Source organism: Phocoena sinus, chromosome 9, assembly GCF_008692025.1.
Source record: "Phocoena sinus isolate mPhoSin1 chromosome 9, mPhoSin1.pri, whole genome shotgun sequence".
Lineage (NCBI taxonomy): Eukaryota > Metazoa > Chordata > Mammalia > Artiodactyla > Phocoenidae > Phocoena > Phocoena sinus.
This window is the reverse complement of record NC_045771.1, coordinates 97,274,301-97,298,513: the sequence shown is the minus strand read 5'-3', so window position 1 is coordinate 97,298,513 and position 24,213 is coordinate 97,274,301. Positions and strand designations below refer to the sequence as shown.

General features: G+C 52.2%; 1 protein-coding gene across 1 annotated transcript in view; it reads left to right on the top strand.

Annotated features, from left to right (window-relative positions):
- Positions 1-1,773: 1,773 nt before the first annotated feature.
- The window catches only part of GCK (glucokinase), a 49,259-nt gene continuing 26,819 nt past the window's right edge, over positions 1,774-24,213 (top strand). The window contains exon 1 of the mRNA XM_032643579.1: positions 1,774-3,536. Within this exon, the coding sequence (XP_032499470.1) occupies positions 3,492-3,536 (45 nt within the window). The 5' untranslated portion in view covers positions 1,774-3,491. The remainder of the gene's footprint in view (positions 3,537-24,213) is intronic.

The following is a 24,213-nucleotide window of genomic DNA, read 5'->3' as shown; positions in this document are numbered from 1 at the left end:
TGAGGCCCCCGTAAAATCACCTGTTGTTTCAAGTAGTCCCTGTTGAGTAAATGTCTCCTGTGAGGTCACTTCCAAAGCTCTGACCTGTGTGCAGTGTGGCTGCCCTTGGATCAGGTGACATTCCAGTCATCTGTGGCCAGGGAGGCCACAGGGCTATGCAGCAGGACCTGGGACTTCTGCATGAGGACTGCCTTGGCCCCTGTCCTTGGGGGATGGTGAGCCTTTGCAGCCCAATCCTTCAACATCCCCAGTCTCCGTGAACCCATCTGAAAGTGGCAAAAATAATACCACCCCTGCCTACTGCCCCAAGACTGTCTGATCAAATGACAGAATGAATACAAAAGTGCTTTGTGAATCATAAATGTTTTAATTAGTATAATTATCATGACAATATCTCCTCCATATAAATATATTTCCTTTCTTTAGGAATAAATCTAATAAGAAATATATACGATCTATAAGAGAAAAATAATGAAGCTCACCTGAAGGGCATAAAGGAAGACTTCAACAAACAGGGCAACTGGCTACATTTCTGAATGAGAAGACTTGGCATTATAAAGATGTCTGTTCTCTAAAATGGATCCCCAAATCCACAAATTCAGTGCCTTTCCAATGAAATTATCAGCAGCATTATTTTATTGAAATGGGAAGAGTAGGTTGTAAGATTTATATGAAAGATAAAAGCCTTATGGGAAAGAAAATTTTGTAGGAAAATAAAAGGAAGGGATCCCTTCCCACCAGATATCAAAAAACTGAAAAGTGCCAACTGAAAGAATGTGGTATCTACAGGAACGGACAGAGAGACATCCAGCTCATAGAGCTGAGGCCAAGGCAGGCAGAGTACCAAGATCCACTTTTACATTTAGACAGTCTGTTGCTGACACAGGCAGCAAAATGAAAAGAGAGAGAGAAAGAGAAGAAAGAGAAAAGGAAGGAAGGAAGGAAAGAAAGAAAAAAAGCACCCAAATGTGCCACTTCCCATCTTTGTCCCACGCACCAGAAAGGGTGACACCCAACCAAAGAGAGCTGGATGCCTGCGCCTCAAGTCACCCCAAGGCATCACGTCTGGCTGGGAGCCCATTCTAGATGGCAGCTACACCCTGGGGGCAGGGACAGAAAACCTCGCATCTCGGAACCAGAGATGAGGGGAAACCCTCCTGATGCCTCCTGGGCAGATGTGGAAGAGAGTGGGAGGTGGCTTCAGAGCAGCTCCTCTCAAGTCCAACCTCAGTTCCTGGAGCCTCACAAAGTGTTCTGACAGGCTCAGATTAGCTGTGGTCCCAGACTTGGCCTGGTGGCCTTTGAAGACACCTGCAAGGTGACCAGAGCAGAGCCGTTCCCTCACAACAGAGAAATACAACAATGGAGCATAAACTGTGGTGCAGTTATCAATACAAATCAGTGGGGAAAAGGTAGCCAACAAATGTTAGACTCCTACCTCATACTATACACAAGCAAATTCCAGAGGGGCCAGAGTGCTGAACATTTTTTAAATATTGGAAAAATATTACAAGGAAATGTGGGAGAACACTTTTCTAATTTTGGGTGGGAAATGCTTTTCTTTTTTTAAAAAAATTTTTTTTTAATTTATCTTTGGCTGCGTTGGGTCTTAGTTGCTGCGCATGGGCTTTCTCTAGTTGCGGTGAGCGGGGGCTACTCTTCGTTGGCAGTGCGCGGGCTTCTCATCGCGGTGACTTCTCTTGTTGCAGAGTACGGGCTCTAGGCACGCAGCCTTCAGTAGTTGTGGCGTGCGGGCTCAGTAGTTGTGGCGCACGGGCTTAGTTGCTCCGCAGCCTGTGGGATCCTCCAGGACTAGGGCTCGAACCCATGTCCCCTGCATTGGCAGGCAGACTCCCAACCACTGTGCCACCAGGGAATCCCCCGGAAATGCTTTTCTTAACAAGACACGAGCTTCAAAAAAAGAAAGCAAGCCAAATTCATAAAAAAGAAATACTTCTGTGTGTTAAAAGACACCATTGATCAAGCCATATGTTTAGCAATAGGTAATACAGCATATTCAACAAGAAAAGGATTAATAGATATTATGGATGGAATATAAAAATAGTTTATACAAATTGAAAAGTAGACAATTCAATAACAAAACAGTTAAGTAATATAAACAAATCATCCTTAGAAAAAGGAATACAAATACCATAAACATATGAAAAGGTGTCCAGCACTTTGCAATTCAAATGATAATGAGATGACAGATAAGCAAAAGTTATAAAGATTCATCATCTCAAGGACTGGCCAGCGTGGAGTCAAACTCCTAATGGTGCTGGAAGGATTAATTGGTGAAGCCATTTGAAGGGGCCAATGTAGTCCTGTCTGCACAGTCATAAAATGTGCCCAGCATTGGACCTAGCAATTCAGCCTCTAGGAAGCATCCAGAAGAAACACATGCACGTGTTGACCCTGGTAAAAGGCCAAGATTTATAACGGGAAAACGGAAACTGCCCAGATGACCATCAATACGAAATTGGTTTAAAAATATTTCAGCGTATCCATTTGGAGAGGTCTCACCAGCCACTCCTTCCCTCTCCCTCTGCTGGATCCCAGCAGAGCTCATGTTTCCAGATGGTAGTCAGGGAAGGCAGTGACCAAAGCTTGAGGGTGGCCTGGGCACGTGTGGCAATGCCACTGGCTAAGCCACCTGCTCCCTCTCCTCTGGTTCCCAGATTGAGTCTGGGGGCCTCTCCTCCTTAGGACATGAATTTGGAAGACCCTGTGACCCTGCCCTGGGAACTGGACAGGTGGCAAAGTCTGCGGTGATAAGGCGATTGGGCTGTCGCTATGGTGATGGGGATGGAGGCCTTTTGCCATCAGCCCCAGTTTTCTGCATGGCAGCTCTAATGACAGGATGGTCAGCCCTGCAGAGGCTGGAGGGTGTGAGCGCGGAGGCCTGTTCCTGGTTGCCATGGCAGCGTGGGCCCTCGCAGGAGCGCAGAAAGCCCTGGCAGGAGAATTCCCCACTCCATACCTGGTCAGAGCAGGAAGTGTTGGGCCGTGATTGAGCCTCAGGGAAGCAGGTTGGGGTGTGAGAAAAGAACAGTCGCCCACAGCTTAATTACTCAAAAGCTGTCCCCCAGCCACAGGAGGAAAGAAGACCTTTTCTGCTGAGTCTGTCTAGAGAACACCACGCCGTCACAGCTCAGCACAGCCCGGAGAGAAAGCTGACCAGTGCCGACCAGCTCTGGAGCCCGGCAATGGCCCTGCCCCGATGATACCTGGCCTGACAAGGCCTCAGTGGGAAAGGGTCCCGACTAGGACCCAGAAGAGAAGGCTGGCAGGCTTGCTGGAGAACAATGAAAAGGAGGAAACTCTGTGATTGAACCTCAAGCCAGAAGCCAGCCAGAAGGTGGACCATATTCTACCAGACACTCGGGCCGGCCGTGACCCTTGGTTGGGAGAAGCCTGGGGATATTTCTGCCTTGGAAGCCCGTTGGGGAACACTGAGGGGTTCCAGCTCCCCCAGGCGGGCTGCGGTACAAATGCTGGATGACAGAGCCAGGATGGAGATCGCCAAGAAGGAAAAGGTAGCTCTCCGCTGCATTCGGTTTTCTAGAAGTGCTTCTTTCACGTTCCTGTATTCAGTGGTTTGTTTAACTTGACCAAGTGTTTGTGCCTCAGTATCTGACTGTATGTGCAGGTGCTTTAGGGACGACCTGCTGGGAGTGAATTATGAGGCATTGACTTTGGTAATGATTTTATTTTATTTTTATTTTTTAACATCTTTATTGGAGTATAATTGCTTTACAATGGTGTGTTAGTTTCTGCTTTATAACATAGTGAATCAGTTATACATATACATATGTCCCCATATCTCTTCCCTCTTGCGTCTCCCTCCGTCCCACCCTACCTATCCCATCCCTCTAGGTGGTCACAAAGCACCGAGCTGATCTCCCTGTGCTATGCAGCTGCTTCCCACTAGCTATCTTTTTTACGTTTGGTAGTGTATATATGTCCATGCCACTCTCTCACTTTGTCACAGCTTACCCTTCCCCCTCCCCGTATCCTCGAGTCCATTCTCTAGTAGGTCTGTGTCCTTATTCCCATCTTGCCCCTAGGTTCTTCACGACCATTTTTTTTTCTTTAGATTCCATATATATGTGTTAGCATACGGTATTTGTTTTTCTCTTTCTGACTTACTTCATTCTGTATGACAGACTCTAGGTCCATCCACCTCACTACAAATAACTCAATTTTGTTTCTTTTTATGGTTGAGTAATATTCCATTGTATATATGTGCCACATCTTCTTTATCCATTCATCTGTTGATGGACATTTAGGTTGCTTCCATGTCCTGGCTATTGTAAATAGAGCTGCAATGAACATTGTGGTACATGACTCTTTTTGAATTATGGTTTTCTCAGGGTGTATGCCCAGTAGTGGGATTGCTGGGTCGTATGGTAGTTGTATTTGTAGTTTTTTAAGGAACCTCCATACTGTTCTCTATAGTGACTGTACCAATTCACATTCCCACCAGCAGTGTAAGAGTGTTCCCTTTTCTCCACACCCTCTCCAGCATTTCTTGTTTGTAGATTTTTTTGATGATGGCCATTCTGACTGGTGTGAGATGATACCTCATTGTAGTTTTGGTTTGCATTTCTCTAATGATTAATGATGTTGAGCATTCTTTCATGTGTCTGTTGGCAATTTGTATATCTCCTTTGGAGAAATGTCTATTTAGGTCTTCTGCCCATTTTTGGATTGGGTTGTTTGTTTTTTTGTTATTGAGCTGCATGAGCTGCTTGTAAATTTTGGAGATTAATCCTTTGTCAGTTGCTTCATTTGCAAATATTTTCTCCCATTCTGAGGGTTGTCTTTTGGTCTTGTTTATGGTTTCCTTTGCTGTGCAAAAGCCTTTAAGTTTCATTAGGTCCCGTTTGTTTATTTTGTTTTTATTTCCATTTCTCTAGGAGGTGGGTCAAAAAGGATCTTGCAGTGATTTATGTCATAGAGTGTTCTGCCTATGTTTTCCTCTAAGAGTTTTATAGTGTCTGGCCTTACATTTAGGTCTTTAATCCATTTTGAGTTTATTTCTGTGTATGGTGTTAGGGAGTGTTCTAATTTCATTCTTTTACATGTAGCTGTCCAGTTGAGACAGTGACTTCATTGGGCAGACCAGGTCCTCTCCCTGCTGCTCCAGACTCTGGCCCTGAGACCTGGAAGTCACAGGCTGCCAGGAGGCCCGGGAGGTGACCTCTGTTGGGTAGAGGGTCCGGGGAGTTTAGAGCCCCAGCTGGGGGGCTTGGGGCCTGGGATCTTGGTGGCAGAACCAACTGCCCAGCCATGAGGCAAGACTCAACAGACATCACGAAAGGTCTCAGATGCCTGCGCTTCCCTGCAGGAATCTTTTCCTAAGAAGCCTCAGGGCCGTTGCTCCTGGTGAGGAGTGGAGAGCAATTACTTTTTCCAAAGCAAAGAAAAATCCAGACGTCTTCTGAGCCAGCCCTGTGTGCGAGCAGAGCCAGGGCTGGTGACAGGGCAGAAGGAAGAGCCTGCCTGCTCCCCCAAGCCAGGCGGGGCGGGGGAGACGGAGGAGAGGGCCCATATCCAGTCCCTTTGGCATGGTTTCCTCCTCACATGTCTTTTCTTCTCCTTCTTCTGTGAAATGACAAGGTCAGCATAAACACTGGGCTCGTTCTGCTCCTGGCAGAGCTAATGATGTTGGGAGAAAAACAACCAGCCTGGGTCGGGGTGCCCGCAGCTGCAGGCAGCAGGAAGCCCACGTCTGCTGGTTCCTGGGCCGATGGCCGGAGTTTGGATGAGAAATCCTGCGCAAAGGGGCCGTGGAGGCCAGCTGGGGAGAAGGGAGGCGGGGTCTTTGGCACAAGCAGAGAGCTAGCGTGGCGACAGTGAGAGGTGGGGCCTGTGGCTCGCCGTGGGGAGCTGGTGTGGGGAGGCCACCACGTCAGACTGGGGCTGGCCTCCGCCCCCTTCTCATTTGTCCCAGGGACACAATGCTCCATGCGGTAAACCATTTCTGTTCCACACATGCGGTGTGCTGGCCCCAGTTCAGGAGCCAGGCTGGTTCCAGATCGCTGGTGGGGGACGAACGGGTGTTTCACTGACAGCCTTGTCAGGGCAGAGAGGAGAGGGAGGCACCGCCTCTGGCACATGCCTTAGGGGGTACCAAAAACATCAGTCATCAAGATAAATAATATTCTAATTCAAATTCTAAAGAATCAAAATCCATGCGAAAAATTACGATGAGCAAAATGCCAAATTTCTAAAGAAAGAGGGCCTGAGTATTACTGATTTTTTTCGCTTGTCTTAGGCCTGTGCTGGCTGCCCTTAGAGTGCCAGCTAGCAAGGTGCCAGGGCCAAACAAGGGAGGCGTGGGGCTGTGACGTCCACACCCCTCCCGTCTGTCCTAGCTGCCCAGAGGACCCACCTCTTGTCTGGGGGCTGGGGGAGCGGGGTGGGGGTGCTTCAGCTTGGTTTCAGGGCCGTCCTAAGGATCTGAGGTTTCGCTGCCAGGCCCACCCAGGTCCAGCCCTGCATCCCTGGGAAGTGATACACCCACCCCAAGCCACCATGTAGCCTGGAATGGTCGGCTGGAGCTGTATCCACCGCAGGCTCCCAGGAGGAGAGCGTTCAGGTTGCTTTGGAGGGAACTGAAGTGCTGCTGGTTTTGCTCGTTCTTTTTTTCTTTTTTAGTTTATGTATTTATTTATTTATTTTTGACTGTGTTGGGTCTTTGCTGCTGCGCGCAGGCTTTCTCTAGTTGCAGCGAGCCGGGGGCCACTCTTCGATGCGGTGTGCAGGCCGCTCATTGCAGTGGCTTTTCTTTGTTGCAGAGCACGGGCTCTAGGCACACAGGCTTCAGTAGTTGTGGCTCGCAGGCTCTAGAGCATAGGCTCAGTAGTTGTGGCACACGGGCTTAGTTGCTCCGTGGCATGTGGGATCTTCCCGGACCGGGGCTCGAACCCCTGTCCCCTGCATTGGCAGGCGGATGCTTAACCACTGTGCCACCAGGGAAGTTCTGGTTTTGCCGTTTCTGTTTCTCTGGTTCATCTTGCCTCTGTGACCTGTCGGATCACCTGTGGTCATCCCCCTATAATCTGCAAGAGTGTGTGCCCTCAGTACCGTTTTCAGTGGCTTCCCTGGGGGGATGGCAGCTTCTTACGTGGTTTTTCTAGAGCTCCTTGGGGGCAGGCCCGCTCCTACTGATGCTGCTTCCCCTCCCCTCCAGCCTGTGGCTGTGGAACCCCACCACAGAGTCATTCCCTTGGCATGGAGCTCTCTCTTTTTTTCCCCATAGTTTTATCATCTGTAAATGGGTTAAAAATATCATCTTTTTCCTTAAAAAAATTTTTTTAATGAAATATAGTTAATTTTCAATGTTTCAGGTATACAGCGAAGTGATTCAGATACATATATCCTTTTTTAGATTCTTTTCCATTATTGGTTATTACAACATATGAGATATAGTTCCCTGGGCTATACAGTAGGTGCTTGTTGTTTATCTATTTTATATATAGCAGTGTGTATCTGTTAATCCCAAATTCCTAATTTATCCCTCCGTCCCTTTTCCCCTTTGGTAACCATAAGTTTGTTTTTTTAAATGATTTTTTTTTTTTTTTTTGTGGTACGCAGACCTCTCACTGCTGTGGCCTCTCCCGCTGCGGAGCACAGGCTCCGCACGCGCAGGCTCAGTGGCCATGGCTCACGGGCCCAGCCACTCCTGCGGCATGTGGGATCTTCCCGGACTGGGGCACAAACCCGTGTCCCCTGCATCGGCAGGCGGACTCTCAACCACTGTGCCACCAGGGAAGCCCCCATAAGTTTGTTTTTTATGCCTGTGAGTCTATTTCTGTTTTATAAATAAGTTCATTTGTACCATTTTTTTTGGATTCCACATATAAGTGATATCATAAGATATTTGTCTTTCTCTGTCTGACTTACTTCACTTAGTATGATAATCTCTAGGTCCATCTATGTTGCTGCAAAGGGCATTATTTCATTCTTTTTTGTGGCTGAGTAATATTCCAGTGTATATGTGTACCATGTCTTCTTTATCTGGTCATCTGTCAGTGGACATTTAGGTTGCTATGGAGTTCTATCTCTTGATGGCCACAACTTCTAGGAGACCTGAAATTGGATCCTGGGAGCCACCTTGGAAGTTCCTGGTCTATTCTTCCCCCTCCCTCATCTGTGCCCTTCTGCTGGTGGGCAGGAGCGATGGGGGCTCTAGAGCCTGTACAGTTTGCCTTATGTGGTGGGTTTAGGGAGCACCTTTCAGGAGGAAAGCTGGGAAGGTAACACTCCAGGTGTCTTAGTCTGCCCAGCTGCCATCTGGGTGACTTAACCAGCAGACATTGCTTCCTCACAGTTCTGGACACTGGAAGTCTGAGATCAGGGTGACATCATGGTCAGATTCTGGGGAGGGCTCCCTTCCTGGCTTGCAGATGGCTGCCTTCCTGCTGTGTCTTCACATAGTTGCAGCGGGGGAAGGAGAGCACTCTGATCTCTTCCTCTTGTGGGGGCTCTACCCTCATGCCCTCATCTAACCCTAATCACTTCCCAAAGGCCCCACCTCCTGACACCATACACTGGGGGTTAGGGCTTCGACATATGAATTTGGGGGAACACAGTTCAGTCTATAGCATGAGGGGTGGGGGTGAGAGCCATAGGGGGCACTGACCTCCCTCCATTCAGCCCCCCTCAGCTGCCCTGGGCACTTCGCTGCTGAAGGAGAAGGCTCAGAGATGGGGTGAGTATGCATCACTTGGCAGGCATGCGCATCCAGGTTCCCTGGCAGGACTTGTCCCAGCGGATCTGGGGCCCCAGCAGGAGAGTGCCCCGCCCCCCAAGCCCCTTGGAGACCTTGCTACTGCCAGATGCTCAGGAGGACGCGAAGCTCCAGGTGGGCCCCAAGCAGGTGTTCTGGGAAAGGGGCCTACGCAGGGAGGAGCAGATGGCTCCGCTGAGCAGAGCGGTGATAAGACCCTGAGTGTGGGGGGAACCAGGCTCCCCGTGGCTGGTGTGGACTCAGCAGCAGGGGCTGGGGCTGTGCCTGCCTGCCGTGGGCCCCTCTCGGCCAGGAGCCTCTGGCTCTGAGCAGCGTGAGACATTGTCCCTGTGGTCCCGTGACGGGGCTGGACTGGGAGGCCGTGGAGCAGAGACTGCCCCAGGAGAGCTGAGCAAGCTGCCTGCGTCCCAGGCCTCAGGGTCCAGGCGCCTCTGGAAGAGCATTAAAATCCCCAGCATGACTGTACTCTGGAGAGGCGTCATCGTCTGGGGCTTCTCGGGTCGGGTCAGGAGCAGGCCAAGGGGACCCGGCAGGGAGACGCAGTGCAGACCCAGCCAGGCCCACACCTGCTCCTGCAGCAGCAGGACCGGAGGGTGGGAGTGGGGGAGAGGCAGAGTGCTCTCGGCCGCCTCCCTCATTTCTGCAGAGCTGCCCTGAAGCCACCTGAGGCAAGAGACGTGAGAGCTGCATTCAAGGGCGGCCCTCCAGAGAAGGTTCTGGGGCCCCCCCCTGTGGGCTGCACTGCAGCCCTTGGAGACAGCCCAGGCGTGTTCCCCATGTGCCCCCATCCCAGCAACAGCGGGGCAGGCCTAGCCTGGCCCAGCCCCTCCACCTTCATCTCACTTCCCGTCTCATGGGTGGGCGCTGATCCTCAGGGGGATGCGGCTCTTCCTCTGTCTCTCTCTTTCTCTGTCTCTCTCCTTCTCCTGTCTCTCTGTCTCTGTCTCTGCGTCTCTCTGTGTGTGTCTCTATCTCCCTCTCTCTCTCTCTTTGTCTATTTCTGCCTCTTTTTCTTTCCCTCTCTTTCTGTGTTTCTCTAGGTCTGTCTCTCTGTCTCTTCATCTCTGTGTGTGTGTCTCGCTGTCACTGTGTCTCTCTCTGTGTGTCTCTCGCTGCTTCTCTGTGTCTCTGTCCCTCTCTCTGTCTCAGGCGGGGTGCACATTGAGAAGAGGCCCCCCTCATCCCCCCCAAGCCTGCTGCCTCCCACATCAGTCCCTCAGGGCTGGGTCTGCCCCCTGCCCAGATTCCTCCCAGACTGGAGTCCCCTCGGGCCCCTCCTCTGCACCCCTGCTCTGCTCAGCACAGGGCTCCCTGCTGAGCCCACGTCCTCCTCTTCCAGGCTACTTCCCTCCTCAGCCTCCAGGGGCCTCCCAGGAAGCTTCTTGGTGTCCACCAAGGCCCCTGGTCGTCTGACCACCACCATCTCCTCTCTTGTGCCATGTATTCTATTCCTTTATTTCTGAAAGAGCAGCCGTTTCCTGGTGACTAGTTTGTGTACAGGCCATCGAGCTGTTTAGAGAAGCCAGCTTTATGGGACGGAGTTCCAGCAAGTACATGTGCCTGATGAGGGTCCATTTCTGTTTGTTTACTTCTGCTCCAAGGACTCCCTCACTAAAGCCACTCACGTTTCAGATACAGTTGTGGTGCCAGCTCCTGCCTCCCCTTTCTCAGTGAAGTTGAAAGCCAGTTGTCAAGTTTCATAAAAAGCACCATGGGGGTTTTGACTTGGGGAGAGATGAACCTTCCACCCCAGAATGTGGACCACTTCCCCCCGATTCAGATGGTCTTTTTTTTGTCTTTTTTGCTTTTCGGACATGTGTTCATATTTTCTCTCTTTGGGTCTTGGGCTCTCCTCTCCACGAGACTTGGGCTCCTGGCCCAGGCCTCTCCCTGGCCCCTGAGAAAGCCAGTCTGGCTCATCCTCCTCCGGCCATTGACGCCAGAAGGTCCCGTCCTGAGGGCTGGGGCGGGCCAGGGTGCTTGGGCTCTGAGCCTCCCACAGGCTCCCCGCAGGGCAGCTCCCGGACGCCAAGCTGGGTGCCAGGGGTCCCACCAGCTGCTGGAACCAGCGGGAATTGCCTGGTGCTGACAGCCCAGCCATGTTCTAGACCGAAGGGAGGTGATTGGGAGGGGCACTGGGGGGAGCAGGGCTGCAGAGGCCATGAAGGCCAGAGTGTGTACCCAGAACACGAGTGGTCCTGCGGGGTAAGTGGGACAAAGGGTCAGGTGTGTGGGCAGACCATGCCAGAGAACCCACCCTTCCGGGTGGGCGGCTGGCTGCCCCTGGGCCCCGATGCCTCAGGACCCGCTGCTGCCCTGCTCTCGATCACTGCCCCCTTCCCATCCTCGCACTTGCTCTTCACATGTCTTGCTCAATCCATATCTGCTCTTCCCCCCTCGGCTGTGCCCCACCAGGCTGCACCTGCCCAGCTGGCGGCAGCGGGCAGGTCTTCCAAGTCTCCCCCGCTGGTGCTGGACCCAAGCAGGAGTCTCACCGAGGGGAAGAGCCCCAGCGATGGGCCCTTGCTCCCAAGTCCCCGTCGGCCAGGTCTGCCCACTGCTCAACCACTGGCTGTTCTCGGTGATGGTTCTCGGAGGCTGCCCTGCCCCTAATTTCACAGAGGAGGGCTTTGCAGGCAGAGAAGCCCCGTGAGTTGCTGAAGTCACACAGGGTGAGTGATGGAGACCTGGGTTCAGTGAGAGCATGTGTTCTTAGGCAGTGACTTCATGAGCCCAGAGGTGGCCCCTGGAGAGGGCAGAGCCTGCATGGGCTCTGGAGCCAGCTCCCTCGAGGCCTGGTGAGATCTGCACGGCTCTGGGCCTCACCCGCCTGCTGCAAAATGGGGCAATAGCAGCGTGTGCCACCTAGGCTGGGTGTGGAGACTTCTGTGAGGTGTAGCTGGAGGTCGATCAGATGGGGACGCAGGGACCAGGAGCTTCTGAGAGGCCCCAGGGCTCTGGCCACCACTGCTCACTGCTCCGGGGTTGATACTGCCTACACTGTCTCCTTTTCTCCTTCCCCTCCAAGGCGTCCTAGCATAGTGTGCTTGCGGAAGCGCATTTAGGACCACGGCCTTATGTTCCGTGAATGTCTGTAGATGCCTGCTGACCTGCCAACACACCCCTGCCACACACAACTCAGCAGACCCCTGAGCCCTGGGCAGGACCCTGGGTGTTGAGTGGTGAGCCAGCTCGGCACAGGCTGTGGTCCTCCACGCTGGGCACCCTGGGCTTGCCCATCCCTCGGCCCACTGTGCCGGCCACCCTGCCCAGGCAGGAGACCTGTTTGATCTCGGAGAGACGGCAGTGAGTGGTGGCTTGAAGTGAGATCTAGTTCCCTGCCCAGGAATTGAACCTGGGCAGCCTGGATCAAAACCAGGCATCCTAGCTGCTAGACCACCAGGGGAGGCTAGAAACAAAATTCCCCTGCCCCTTGCCCCCAGTGAAAACTGCATTTCTCAAGGAGGCAAAAACTGTAAAAACGGGTACAAGTTGACTATTAGAAACACAGTACAACAAGTGGGAGAGCACACAGAGAAACCATTTGTTTAGTTAAGACAGAAGTAAGGCAGAGATGCACACCCGGCGAGCAAGGGTGTGGGCGTCCTCCCTAATGAGGAGAGCGATAAAGAAGCAGTTAAAGCATTCATATAGGGCAGTTCTTCCGGGTCTTTGTTTACCTTTGGCCAATTACCAGGTTCCTTTTTCCACACCTGACCTGCCCTAGGACCTCCCCAACGTGTGTGCGCAACTTTCTTTCATGATGGGTTCCAGCCCAGAGGCCTATGGGGGGCCTTGGCATCACATATTATGGGGTAGCGCGCCCTCCTTTTTGACCCCCAAGGAGCCTTTCTGCGCATGTGTAGTGTCTCCCTTGCCCCAAGGATGGGAAATATGTGACCTCTTGATCCTTCACTCAAACAGCGTTTAGCCCCTCTCTGCTCCTTCCAGGACTGTTATCTTACGAGTGTCTTCAGGAGACAAAGCCTGGCTGTTTACCTTGTTTCTGTTGTTATTTCTATTTTGAAGTGCAAACAGGAGGCTGGTGGTAAATGTCTGACCTGAAGCCCATCTTTTTCTCACCCCAAGCAATGTAAACAGGAGGCCAGTTGTAAATGCCTAGCCTGGAGCCTGTCTATCTTGTCCCTCACAGGGCATCAGCAACAGACCTGGGTGGAGTGCTTCTGGCCTGTAAGGACCCAGCAGATCCATCCTTTGCCCCCAGGGGAGGTGAGGGGTGGGAGGAGATAAAGACCCTCCCTCGTTAGCACTCCCCAGAGAGCAGAACTGGTCTGGGCACCCAGAAGGGAAGGAGGCCAGCTCCACCTCCAAGGACTGCCCTCTGCTCCCAGCCTGTGCCTGGCTGGGCTGCAGGCTCAACCTCACTCTTCCCCTTTCCAGCAGGGTGGCCTTCGGCGACTTTGAAATCCCTCCAGACCTCAGTTTCCCCTCCTGTACAGTGCCCCCCTGGGCTGCTGTATGGGTGTGAGCCCCTGAGTGTGTGCCTCTCGCAGGCATGAGCAGGGTTGGGGCCCTCATGCTAGGTAACCGAGCGCTGACCTTTCCAGAACAACACTTCCACCATGAGTAGAACTGCAGAGAAGTCCCACAAGTAGACAGATGGAAGGAGGAACGCGATGCACCCCCTTCCAGAAGATACAGAGTCCTCACCCTGCGTCCTCCATCCCTCCGATCTCTGCTTCCGTCATTGTCATTACATCTTCTTCTCTGACCTTTCTGCCTCCCCCTTCCCTCTTCTAAGGATGCTTATGATGTCATTGGGCCCACGGGATAACCCCGGACCATCTCCCTATCTCAGGGTTCTTAACAGCTGCCACGTCCCTTTTGCCATGTAAGGCCACATTTCACAGATTCCAGGGACTAGGAATTCTTGGGGGGGTGGCCTTGCCTCCCTGCTCCCACCCCCAGCTCAGTGACGGGCACAGCCCTGCCTGACTGCCTCACCCTTTGGCTCACTGGCTTTGAGGACTTTTTCTTTGCAGCTGTAGTTATCCACCCCCGACACCCGCCCTGACCGCACACACGCTTTTAATCAAATTCTGACACTTTTAGGACTCCCCTGGCGGTCCAGTGATTAAGACTCCGCACTTCCACTGCAGGGGGCACAGGTTCGATCCCTGGTCAGGGAACTAAGATCCCGCATGCCGTGGGGCGCAGCCAAAAAAAAAAAAAATGCTGACACTTTTAATCCAAATCTTATAAAACAGACCACACAGAGCTATTCCCCCTCCTGGGCAGCCCTGAGGAGGGCAAAAGAGGAGGCTGCCCAAGCCCAGACCCGTGCAAGGTCACAGCCTGCATTTTCCCTACGTTCAGGAATTGGTACCAGTCTCCTGCGTGGCCCAGTGGAGGGCAGGAGAGGCCAGGCTAGGGGAGGGCCTGGGGGCCCATAAACAGCAGAAGGAAGGGACTGGGAACCAGGGCAAGTGGCTCCTGGACATCTTAGGGAGTTTGGGATGAGGTGCACGGCACGCCCTTCCTTTTCAATCTTTTCCAGGTGGGTTGGCCAGGAAGGCCAGCGAGAAGGGATGCTGCACAGGGGCCTGTGGGGGAAGCCAGCCCAGATGGGATGTGCCCATGAGGGTTTCGAGGCAGGAAGAACACTCAGGACGGGACACGTTGGGTCATGAGGCCCTGCAGCACAGGAGAAAACCACTTTCCTAGGGGAGGGGCAAGGACTTGACGCTTCTGGTCCGTGAGGATGAAGGGACAGCACCGCCAGGAAGAGCCAGGAGTCCCCCGCCTTTCCCCTTGTCCACGGCCAAGTGCTCTGCTTGTGTCTGATGTGTGACCCTCAGTCAGCCTTCCCTCCAATGCAGGCACATACCCCTGCACATCACTGTCGGGGGAAACGCAGCATTTTCTAGTAGGCACGTTACAAAAGTAAAAAGAAGTAGAGAGATTAATTTTCATAATGCTTTATTTAACCCTCTATAAACAGAATATTATTGGGACTTCCCTGGCGGTCCAGTGGTTAGGACTCTGTACTTCCACTGCTGAGGGCCCAGGTTCCATCCCTGGTTGGGGAGCTAAGATCCTGCAAGCTGTGCAGCACGGCCAAGAAAAAAACAAAAACAACAATATTATCATTGAAATGTGTAATGTACATAAAAACTGTTAATGAAATATTTCACACGCTATGGTTCATATTGCTTTCCAAAGCCATGTGTATTTTCCACGTACAGCATCTCCCAGTGTGGCCTTGCCACGTTTCAAGTGCCCAAGAGCCACATGTAGCCAGTGGCTACCACCCTCAATAGCACAGGTCACAGCCACTCTGACAGGTGGTCACCCAGGGAATCGTCAGGAATCCCTGGCCATAAGCAACACAAGCTCATTGGAACCAGAGGAAGCAAAGAGGGGCTGGATTGGCCTGATGGGACCGAGCTCCATGTGCTGAGGGTAGGACAGCTCTGGGGAGCAGGACCTGAGACTCAAAGGCAGCCAGGGCCCCTCTGTCCACCTCTGTCTGGGGCTGGCGTCACTCTCCCCACCTGACGATGGAGCTCCAGGCTCACAGCCTTACAGCCTTATAACCAGAGGGAAAGGAGAGCTCTTCCCTGTGAGTTCCCACTAGACATGATTCCCAGGAAGGACTCCTCAGGGCTCTGTTGGGACCACGAGCCCACTGGAGATCCACAGGGTGCGCGCAATCTGACCGGCCCAGCCTGAGGCGCTAGCTGCCCGAGACGCTAGAATCAGCCGCCTTCAGGAGTCAGAGGGCTGGTGTAGGGACACAGGACAAGGGTCCTGTTCTGGGCACACCCGGCCTGACCCCCGTCCATGCCTGATCTAACAGCAGCGTGGCCCCCGCGCAGCCCAGCTCCACTCACCAAGACACTCACAGGGCTGCTCTCAGCTCTGTCTTGCATAGCCCGTCCTTGCCGTGTGCCCCTTGGCCAGCTGGCCCCAGCAGCCCTTCCGCCCTACCATCCTCGCCCCCACGCCTGGCTCCGCTGGCCGTCCCACTCCAGGCCCTCACCTTGCAAGCCCACTTTTCCCACTGCTTCCAGAGTGAGCCATCTGAGCCCAATTCCAGGCGTGCCTTCCCTGCACAGAGCCTCCCGTGGCCTCAGCACAGAGCCAGACCCTCATTGGGCCAGCCCAGATTTTAGCCTCAAGGCCTGAAATCTGCAGCCACACTCCAGCCACCCCAGACCCAGTGCCCTTCACTGTACCCAGTCGAGCTCCTTGGCCCTGGCTCTTGTTCTATGCCTGCCTAGCTACCGGCACAAGGAGCATGGGTGGGCAGGTCGCAATTATAGCTTTAAATTTAGTGGGACTCTTCTTGTACCTCTACTAGAAGCAGCCCTCCTTTGAGAACCAGGACCTCTAGGCCCACAAAACCTAAGGTGGTGGGTACAGAAAGAACAAGTTCCCCAAATGGGTCAGGGGGAGTGATGAAGAGCCTTTGGTTCCCAGACCCATGTATTTTACCTTCTAGGGACACAGCATCACCCAGTGGCCATTAAAGAGGACATTGCACCCTGGAGGTCACCTGCCCCTTCTATAGGGGAGCATCTTCAAGCTGACAGCTCAGTTGTACCTTCAGGAGGCTGTGTGACCACTGTATAAGGGGGGCAGCTTCTAGGTGGGAGGACTAGTGGATCCCGTGGACCGTGTGCTATCTGCCGAGCCTCCTTTGCCATGAAGGGGCCCTCCGTCTGCGATCGTGTTGTGGAGGATCTCATATCAGTAGATCAGACATTCTGTGGTTCCTCGGTTGGTGGAACAGGCTGAAACACTGAATGTAGGAAAGGCAGATGCGGGCCTGGAATATCAGATGAACTGTTGTCCCTTCCAGAGAGGGAAGGGCCCAGGGTAGTCAACCTGTCACCGAGTCGTGGCTGGTTGGTCTCCTGGAGGAACAGTGTCACACCAGGGGTTTAGGGTCGGTCTCTGATATTGGCAGGTCACACATTTGACAGCAGCAAAAGCTAGATCAGCCTTGGCAAAAGGGAGCCTATGCTTTCGGGTGTAGACGCAGCGTCCACCTCCACCACCACTGTTATTGGTTTGTGAGGGCATCGTGTAAACACTGCGCCGACGTAAGGAGCTGCTGGTCAGTCCTCCACGTGCTTATTTAGTGCCTCTTCTCTAGCAAATGGTTTCTCACAGGCAGTAACTCCTCAAACTTGTTCCCATGCACCTGGATTTATCTATACGCCTCCTCCCCACACCTCTCCTGTCCCCAGTCCTCTTAATCTCTCTCCTTCCAGCTAAGCTATTCACCCCTGTCCATGGTCTCTGCGTACCTTGACCTTTGGGCCACTTCTCTCTCCTCACAAAGTGAGGGTGCCCTGCCCCACACTCTGCCTCTTGAGAGGATTTCTCCTCACCGCTGTCTTCTGGGGCCACCCCTGAGTGGGACTGTGGTGCAGCAGAAGTCCACTCCCAGCTTGTACCAACCGGCCAAGCTGACCTGTCTGTGGACCAAGCGTGGGTGGGTTTTTGCCCTCCTCCTCAGCCAGGCAAAGGGTAGGCCATCTGTGAGCTGAGAGAGGGGCACGGGGGCATCGGTGCAGGAGTGGCAGGTGACAGGTGGGTCTGGGCCAGCTGTTCCTGCAGCTGGACCTGCTTGAGCCTGGTTGCAGATGCCCCACTTCCATCTTATGGTGGATGGCTGCGGGGCCTGCCCGATCTGATGACTTAGCAGCTCTGACAGCATTCGGCTCATGACGGGCAGTCCTGGCCACGTGGTCACTCGATGTCCCATGGTCAGATGCTCTGTCTCTACCTATGCCCGGTGACAGGCCAGGAGCTGCCTTTCAAGTGGTGTTTGGTTCTCTGCTGCAGTTGGCAGGACCTTGGTCCAGAGCCCGGGTTCTGGTCTGTGACCCTCCTCTGGGGGTTTATCACACTTCACACAGTGTAACACCTCAAGTATCGGCTGCCGCGTCACATGGCCTCAGAGTCAGGGCTGATTGTGGCCAACTAGCTGCAGAGCCCTTTCTTTCTCTGTCTCCGCTTAAACTATCGGCCTTCTGTTTCATCCAGTCAATAGGTTGGAACAGTATTGCCGAGGGCAGAATATGCTGCTTCCAAAATCTGAAGAGTCAGGCACTATGCACCTTTCTTAGCGATAAGAGAAAAAGGCACAATCATTTGTTACTCACTTGAAAGCAGTTGTCCTTGGCATGTCCAGACCACTGGGCCCCTCACATTTCACTGATGTGGCAGGCCCCTGAGTCTTTTCCTGGTGTACCTCGCCAGGACATCCATGGTACTTGCCCCTTTTGCTCGGTGGGTCCAACTAGCATGGTGTCATCAGTATGGTGAGTCAATATAACGTTCTGTGGTCTGTGTAGACCAGATGATTTAGGTGTCTTGGGACTGTACTGTGACAGAGGGCAGGAGAATTCACATCATTTGGAGCAAGACTGTGACTGAATACTGTTACCCATCTCATGTGGGCGCAAACTGCTTCTGCTCTCCCTTCCTGAAGGGAATTGTAAAACAATGAATGCCTTCGCTTGGGCTGCCGTAACAAAATACCATAGCTTCAGTATGGGTGGCGGCTTCAATAGCAGACATTGATTTCTCGCAGTGCTGGAGGCTGGAAGTCTGAGATTAGGGTACCAGCAGGGTTGGGTTCTGGTGAGAGCCCTCTTCCTGGCTTGCAAATATCCACCTTCTCACTGTGTCCTCACATGATGGAGAGAGCTCGAGCTGCCGTCTCTGCCTCTTCTTGTAAGGACACTAATATCATCATGGTGGCCCCACCCTCATGACCTCATCTAAACCTAATTACCTCCCAAAGGCCCCACCTCTAAAAACCATCACACTGGGGGTTAGGGCTTTAACATATGAACTTTGGGGGGACTTTCAGTCCATAACAATAAATCTGCCAGACTAATAGCTGCCTACTATGTACCTACTATAAGCTGTGTTAATCTGTTTTAGAAGAGATACTATATCCAGCACTTCAGCTGCACCTGTATAACTGAATGTGTGGTAGTCAGTTCACTGCCATCCATTCTGATCCATTCAGTTCTCGGGGATCAGACTGGAGAATTTAATGATCATATGATGTGACCCACACCCTGCGCCCTTTGAGTCATTAAGAATGGCAATCATTTCTGCCGTTTCCCCAGGATTTGACACTTTTCTTTTGGCTCGTGTGTGTGTGTGTGTGTGTGTGGCAATTTCAAGGGCTTGCACTTGGCCTTTCCTATTACAAATGTTCTCGTTCTATGGATCAAGGAACCACTGTGAGGGCTCTTCCAATAGCTAAGTAAATCCATTCCAATTATATGTTCAGGATCCAGGGAAGTGGCCACTGAGTGAATCCGTGGAACTAGTAGATCCCACATAAGGCAGACCAGGGCGAGAACCCTATTTATCCCCTCACCCCAGTATGCCCCTGTGCTAACAGGGGAGCCATGATAATACATTGGGACCCTAGATATCAATGTCAATTGCCATGAAATAGCCATTGAAATATCTGAATATTATGTGTATTCAGGCAAATAGCCACATATCCCTATTATATATACTTGCCGTGGTGTTTCAGGGTCCTTCCTTCCTCATGGAGACTCAGTCCCTCTTTCAATCAGTGGGTTCTGGACCTGAGCCTGGGTTCAGGCTTGGGTTTGGAAACTATGCCTTTCCATCTTAACTTTCCACTGGGGTGGCTGACCTCAGCCTTCTGCTCACCCTTTCTTGGCCTGAAGGATACAACACTCTATCAGCTTTCTCCTTAGATCCCTGTAGGCCCACCCCCTCTGGTTGCCAGTCTTGCTGCTCAGTATGGTAATTATTCCTGCTTTGCTTCTGGTCTCTGCCATTAAGGGATCTGGCATCCCCACTGCTACTAAGGAGTGTAGTTCTGAAACAACGTCTTCTCCCATCAGCTCTGGTCTACAGAGGACAGCCCCCTCTGAGCCTTTCCGTTGATGTCCCCTCATCAGCATGTCCCCTACAGCCTTGGAAAACAGAGTATCCCTCTACCTTTCCAAGGAGTATGGCCACCTTGTGGGTTTTCCAGTCTTACAGAGCAGATCAACATTATTATACCCATTTCTCTTATCCTTTTGATCACTTCCTCCACGGTCTGCCATATAAACTCAAGAACCTCTGCCTCCTTTATTTATTTATTTATTTTTAAAGCTTTTTTTAAAAAAATTTTATTTATTTTTGGCTGTGTTGGATCTTTGTTGCTGCGCACAGGCTGTCTCTGGTTGTGGGGAGCGGGGGCTACTTTTTGTTGCGCTGCGCGGGCTTCTCATTGTGGTGGCTTCTCTTGTTGCAGAGCATGGGCTCTAGGCACGCGGGCTTCAGTAGTTGTGGCTCGTGGGCTCAGTAGTTGTGGCTCACAGGCTCAGTAGTTGTGGCACATGGGCTTAGTTGCTCTGCGGCATGTGGGATCTTCCCGGACCAGGGCTTGAACCCATGTCCCCTGCATTGGCAGGCGGATTCTTAACCACTGCACCACCAGGGAAGCCCTATGCCTCCTTTTTTTAAATTGAAACATAGTTGATTTACAATGTTGTGTTAATCTCTGCTGTACAGCAGAGTGATCCAGTTATACATATATGTATTTTTTTAAATATTCTTTTCCATTGTGGATAATCATAGAATATTGAATATAGTTCCCTGTGCTGTATAGTAAGACTCTACCTCCTTTAATGTGGGTCATTGCTTTTTTAAAGCTTTGAGAGCCACCCCAGCAATGTAATGGAACCCTCTCTTGGGACCCTTGCCAGGGTGTTAAATCCTACATCACCGGTGAATGCTCCCTTGTCAGCAAAGTTGCCCTTCTCCTTAGAGTCTACCTGCCTTGGTCCAGCACGTGCAGGTCAAGTCTCCCACTTTTGGCCAGAACGTGTTAGCCAGAGCCTGCAGAAACTTCAGCAGATCATTCTTTTCCTCCCTCAGCAGGTCCAAGCCTTCCCCAACTGGCCATTTTGAGATTTGACATTAGTGCATATGGCCAGGGGGAGAGGCAGAGGCAGGTCCTGAGAAGGACATACATCATCTCTTTGAGACTTCTGCGTTGTTGTCAAGGGAGACAAGGCCTCCTTCTCAAAACAAGGCTACTCTGTAAGCCCAGAGCAGAGGCTGCATGGGAATCTGGGAATTCAGAATTCTCAAGCTCATCTACACATACCCGGAAAGCCAATCACGTGCCTCTCTTTCCAACTCCTCCTTCAGTGATGCCGTGTTGGCAGCTTGAAATTGGCCATGGAGGGAGGGCTTACACCATGAAAATCAGAAAATGCTACTAGGAACTTCCCTGGTGGCGCAGTGGTTAAGAATCCACCTGCTAATGCAGGGGACACAGGCTCGAGTCCTGGTCTGGGAAGATCCCACATGCCACGGAGCAACTAAGTCCATGAGCCACAACTACTGAGCCCACGAGCCACAACTACTGAGCCCACGTGCCACATCTACTGAAGCCTGCGTGCCTAGAGCCCATGCTCTGCAACTGCAACAAGAGAAGCCACTGCAATGAGAAGCCCGCACGCTGCTACGAAGAGTAGCCCCTGCTTGCCGCAACTAGAGAAAGCCAGCACTCAGCAACGAAGACCCAATGCAGCCAAAAATAAATAAATTAAATAAGTAAATTAAAAAAAAAAAAGAAAATGCTACTAACCAGGTCCTCCATCATCCCTGGGAGCCACTTGTTAACCATTGGCCAGCACACCACTGCCCACACTCCTCCCTCATGGGGCAAGCTTGCCCTCTCTGAAGTTCAAATACTGCTCCCTTACAATTAAGTCCTGCATCTGGTCTCCAGCTCTGTTGGCCTTTGGGTGCAGGAGACAAATACTGCCCAGGAGACCCTCCTCCTCTCCCACTTTGCTTTAAATCAAGAGATCCGAGCCTGGCATTTTCTCTTTTCAGTGCATTGTGACACTTATCAACAGCCACTCAGTTGCACGGTCCTTAGGCTGATGTCCCCCCCCAGAGCCCTTGGCGCCAGACTTCACACGGGCGGTGCCTTCCCGTCCATCAGTGCTCTGCCCCCACCATGGGAATCAGTGGAAGTCTGCCACCAGTACTGCTTCTGCCACCAGTGACACTCCTCTCCTCTCGTCAATCCCGCTGCAAACAATCCACTTCCAGAGCCCCACCTCATTTCTAAGACCAGCCTGGCACCAACTTAAGCCCTAGGAGGAGGGTCCCAGGAGGTGTGCGACGAGGCTTCCGGTACCGGTCACTTGTGAGAGAGTGTGCTCAGGTGAGGCCAGGTGCGTGGGTGTTGGGGTAAGACAGGGTTGGAGGCAGATTCGGATTCAGCAGAAGTCAATCCCCAGTCTGATCTCACGGGGAGCTCTGGAGCATGAATGGCGTCGTGAGTCATCCCTCCTGAGGCCGGGCAGCCTCTGCGCTCCTGTACTGGGCAGTCATTGGCTGGGGGTCCCAGTGGGAGGGCCAGGGCTGCCAGATTCAGCAAATAAAAATTCAGAATGCCCAGTTACATTTGAATTTCAGATAAACAACAAATAAATTTTTAATATATGTTCCCAATATTGCCTGACACACTGTATTTTCTCTGCCAATCCTGGAGGCACATAACCTTCCAGGTATTTCTGGGTGGGGTGACTTCATAGACTGAAGACAAGTCTTAGGACAAGGGTCCAGCTGTGAGCTGCTGGCAGCCAATTGGAGTAGCTGGGGAGCAGGTGCAGTGCCCAGCAAAGGGAATCGTGGCAGGTACCAACACCATCTATAACGTGATAGGTTATGCCGTGAACAGGACCACTGTGTACTCCATACAAATACAGCCACTGCTGAGTTCTTTAAGAGTTCAGTGATTAGGTAGTTGATGTTTTGAATGCTTTATAGTATGCAGAAATTGTTGGTGGATTGCTATATATAAAGAGAGTTTTAGTGATATTTGGAGAATGAGATGGAGTGTTTGGATGGGCATCATTTATTTTTCATTTAAAACAAGGAATGTAGGCTCTTGCTCTTGGAAATTAGTTCACCAACATGTTTTCAGAGTGGCTGCAAAGTCATGAGTGTAGTTCAGCCACCTGGGGAATCCACGTGGGGAGAAGCAGCAAACCTAGCTTGACCAGTCGCACCATTAGCCATGGAGTAAGTCAGAGGGTAGAACAGGGCGTTTCCCTCCATCCTTTCAGACACAGCCCCAACTCTGTCTGCAGGTGGTGGGGCCGGAGTGACGGGGGGAGCATGTAGCAGAGCCCCCCGTGCCGTTGTCACATGGCCACTGCCAGAACCACAGCCTCTGGGAGGTGGCCCAGAAGGGTCAGGGGATCAGGTTCCAGGGAGGCTGGGGGGCCTCTGTTCAATTCCTCCACTCAGGTCTTTTCCCCTGGAGAGCCAGTTGTTAACCATTTTCTGGCAGAGCGCTGGTTTCCATCACCTTGAAGGGAGTAAAGTCCAGCTTCTGCCTCACCTCCTGGGGGCTTTCCTGAGCCACTCTGTTGAGGGTAATTACCTATGGGTGTCCCGCCGTCCCTTGCTTTCCCCTCTCTAGGCTTTCTCACATGCAGCAGGGCCGAATGACTTGTTAGTCCCCACTGTGGCAGTTCGGGTCCATTAGGCTGTACCGGATACCCAACTATCCCTGAGTTCTCTGATAGGGCTCATAATCTCACACAATAAACAGGCCAGAAGTGGTTCTCAGCCCAATACAGTGACACCCTGATGTCAGGCTCTGGGTCAGCTGTGCTGGCTGTTTTCGCCTCCCCCTCACGGCTGCAAGGTGCAGCCACAGCACAAGGGATACCAACAGACCTAGTGAGGCTCCAAACGCAAGAGGGGTAGGCCTTCTGCTGCCACATCTTCCCCAGGTGCCTCCCTCCTGGCAGCTCCAGAAGGGGTGGGCTTTAGGCCAGATGGGGCCATCCCCCAGTGCTGGGCGTGTCACCACCTGATCCCCAAACAAAACGGAGGGTCCGTGAGCAAGAAAGAAGGGGAACCAGCGGTGGGGGGCAAGAAACAGTGTCTGCCCTCACCCCTAGGAGCGGGCATGAATCTCATGTCTGAGGTCAGGTAGGTAGCAAGTGTCCACCAGCTCCCATCTCCTGCTCCGAGTGCCACGAGGGAGCTGGAACGATGACTTCCAGGGTCCTGGCTCCTCGCGGTGGAGAGACCCCGCTGCAGAAGGAGGCTTGAGGAAGGCAGCAGCTCTCTGCACGGGCGCCTGTGTCTTTCCACCTCTAATGTGGATCCCTGACTCTCTTCAACTTCAACTGCTACTCTTCTTTTTTAAATGACGATATAAAATTCACCTCTTTAAGTGTACAGTCTGATGAGTTTTGTCAAATGTGTTGTAATGTTATGTAACTGCCATCACTGTCGAGATACGGAATCTTCCCATCACCCAACAGATTCCCTCCATCCCGCCTCTTTTTCTTTTTAATAAATTTTTATTGGAGTACAGCTGCTTTACTATGTTGTGTTAGTTTCTGCTGTACAGCAAAGTGAATCAGCTACGCGTATACGTAGATCCCCTCGTT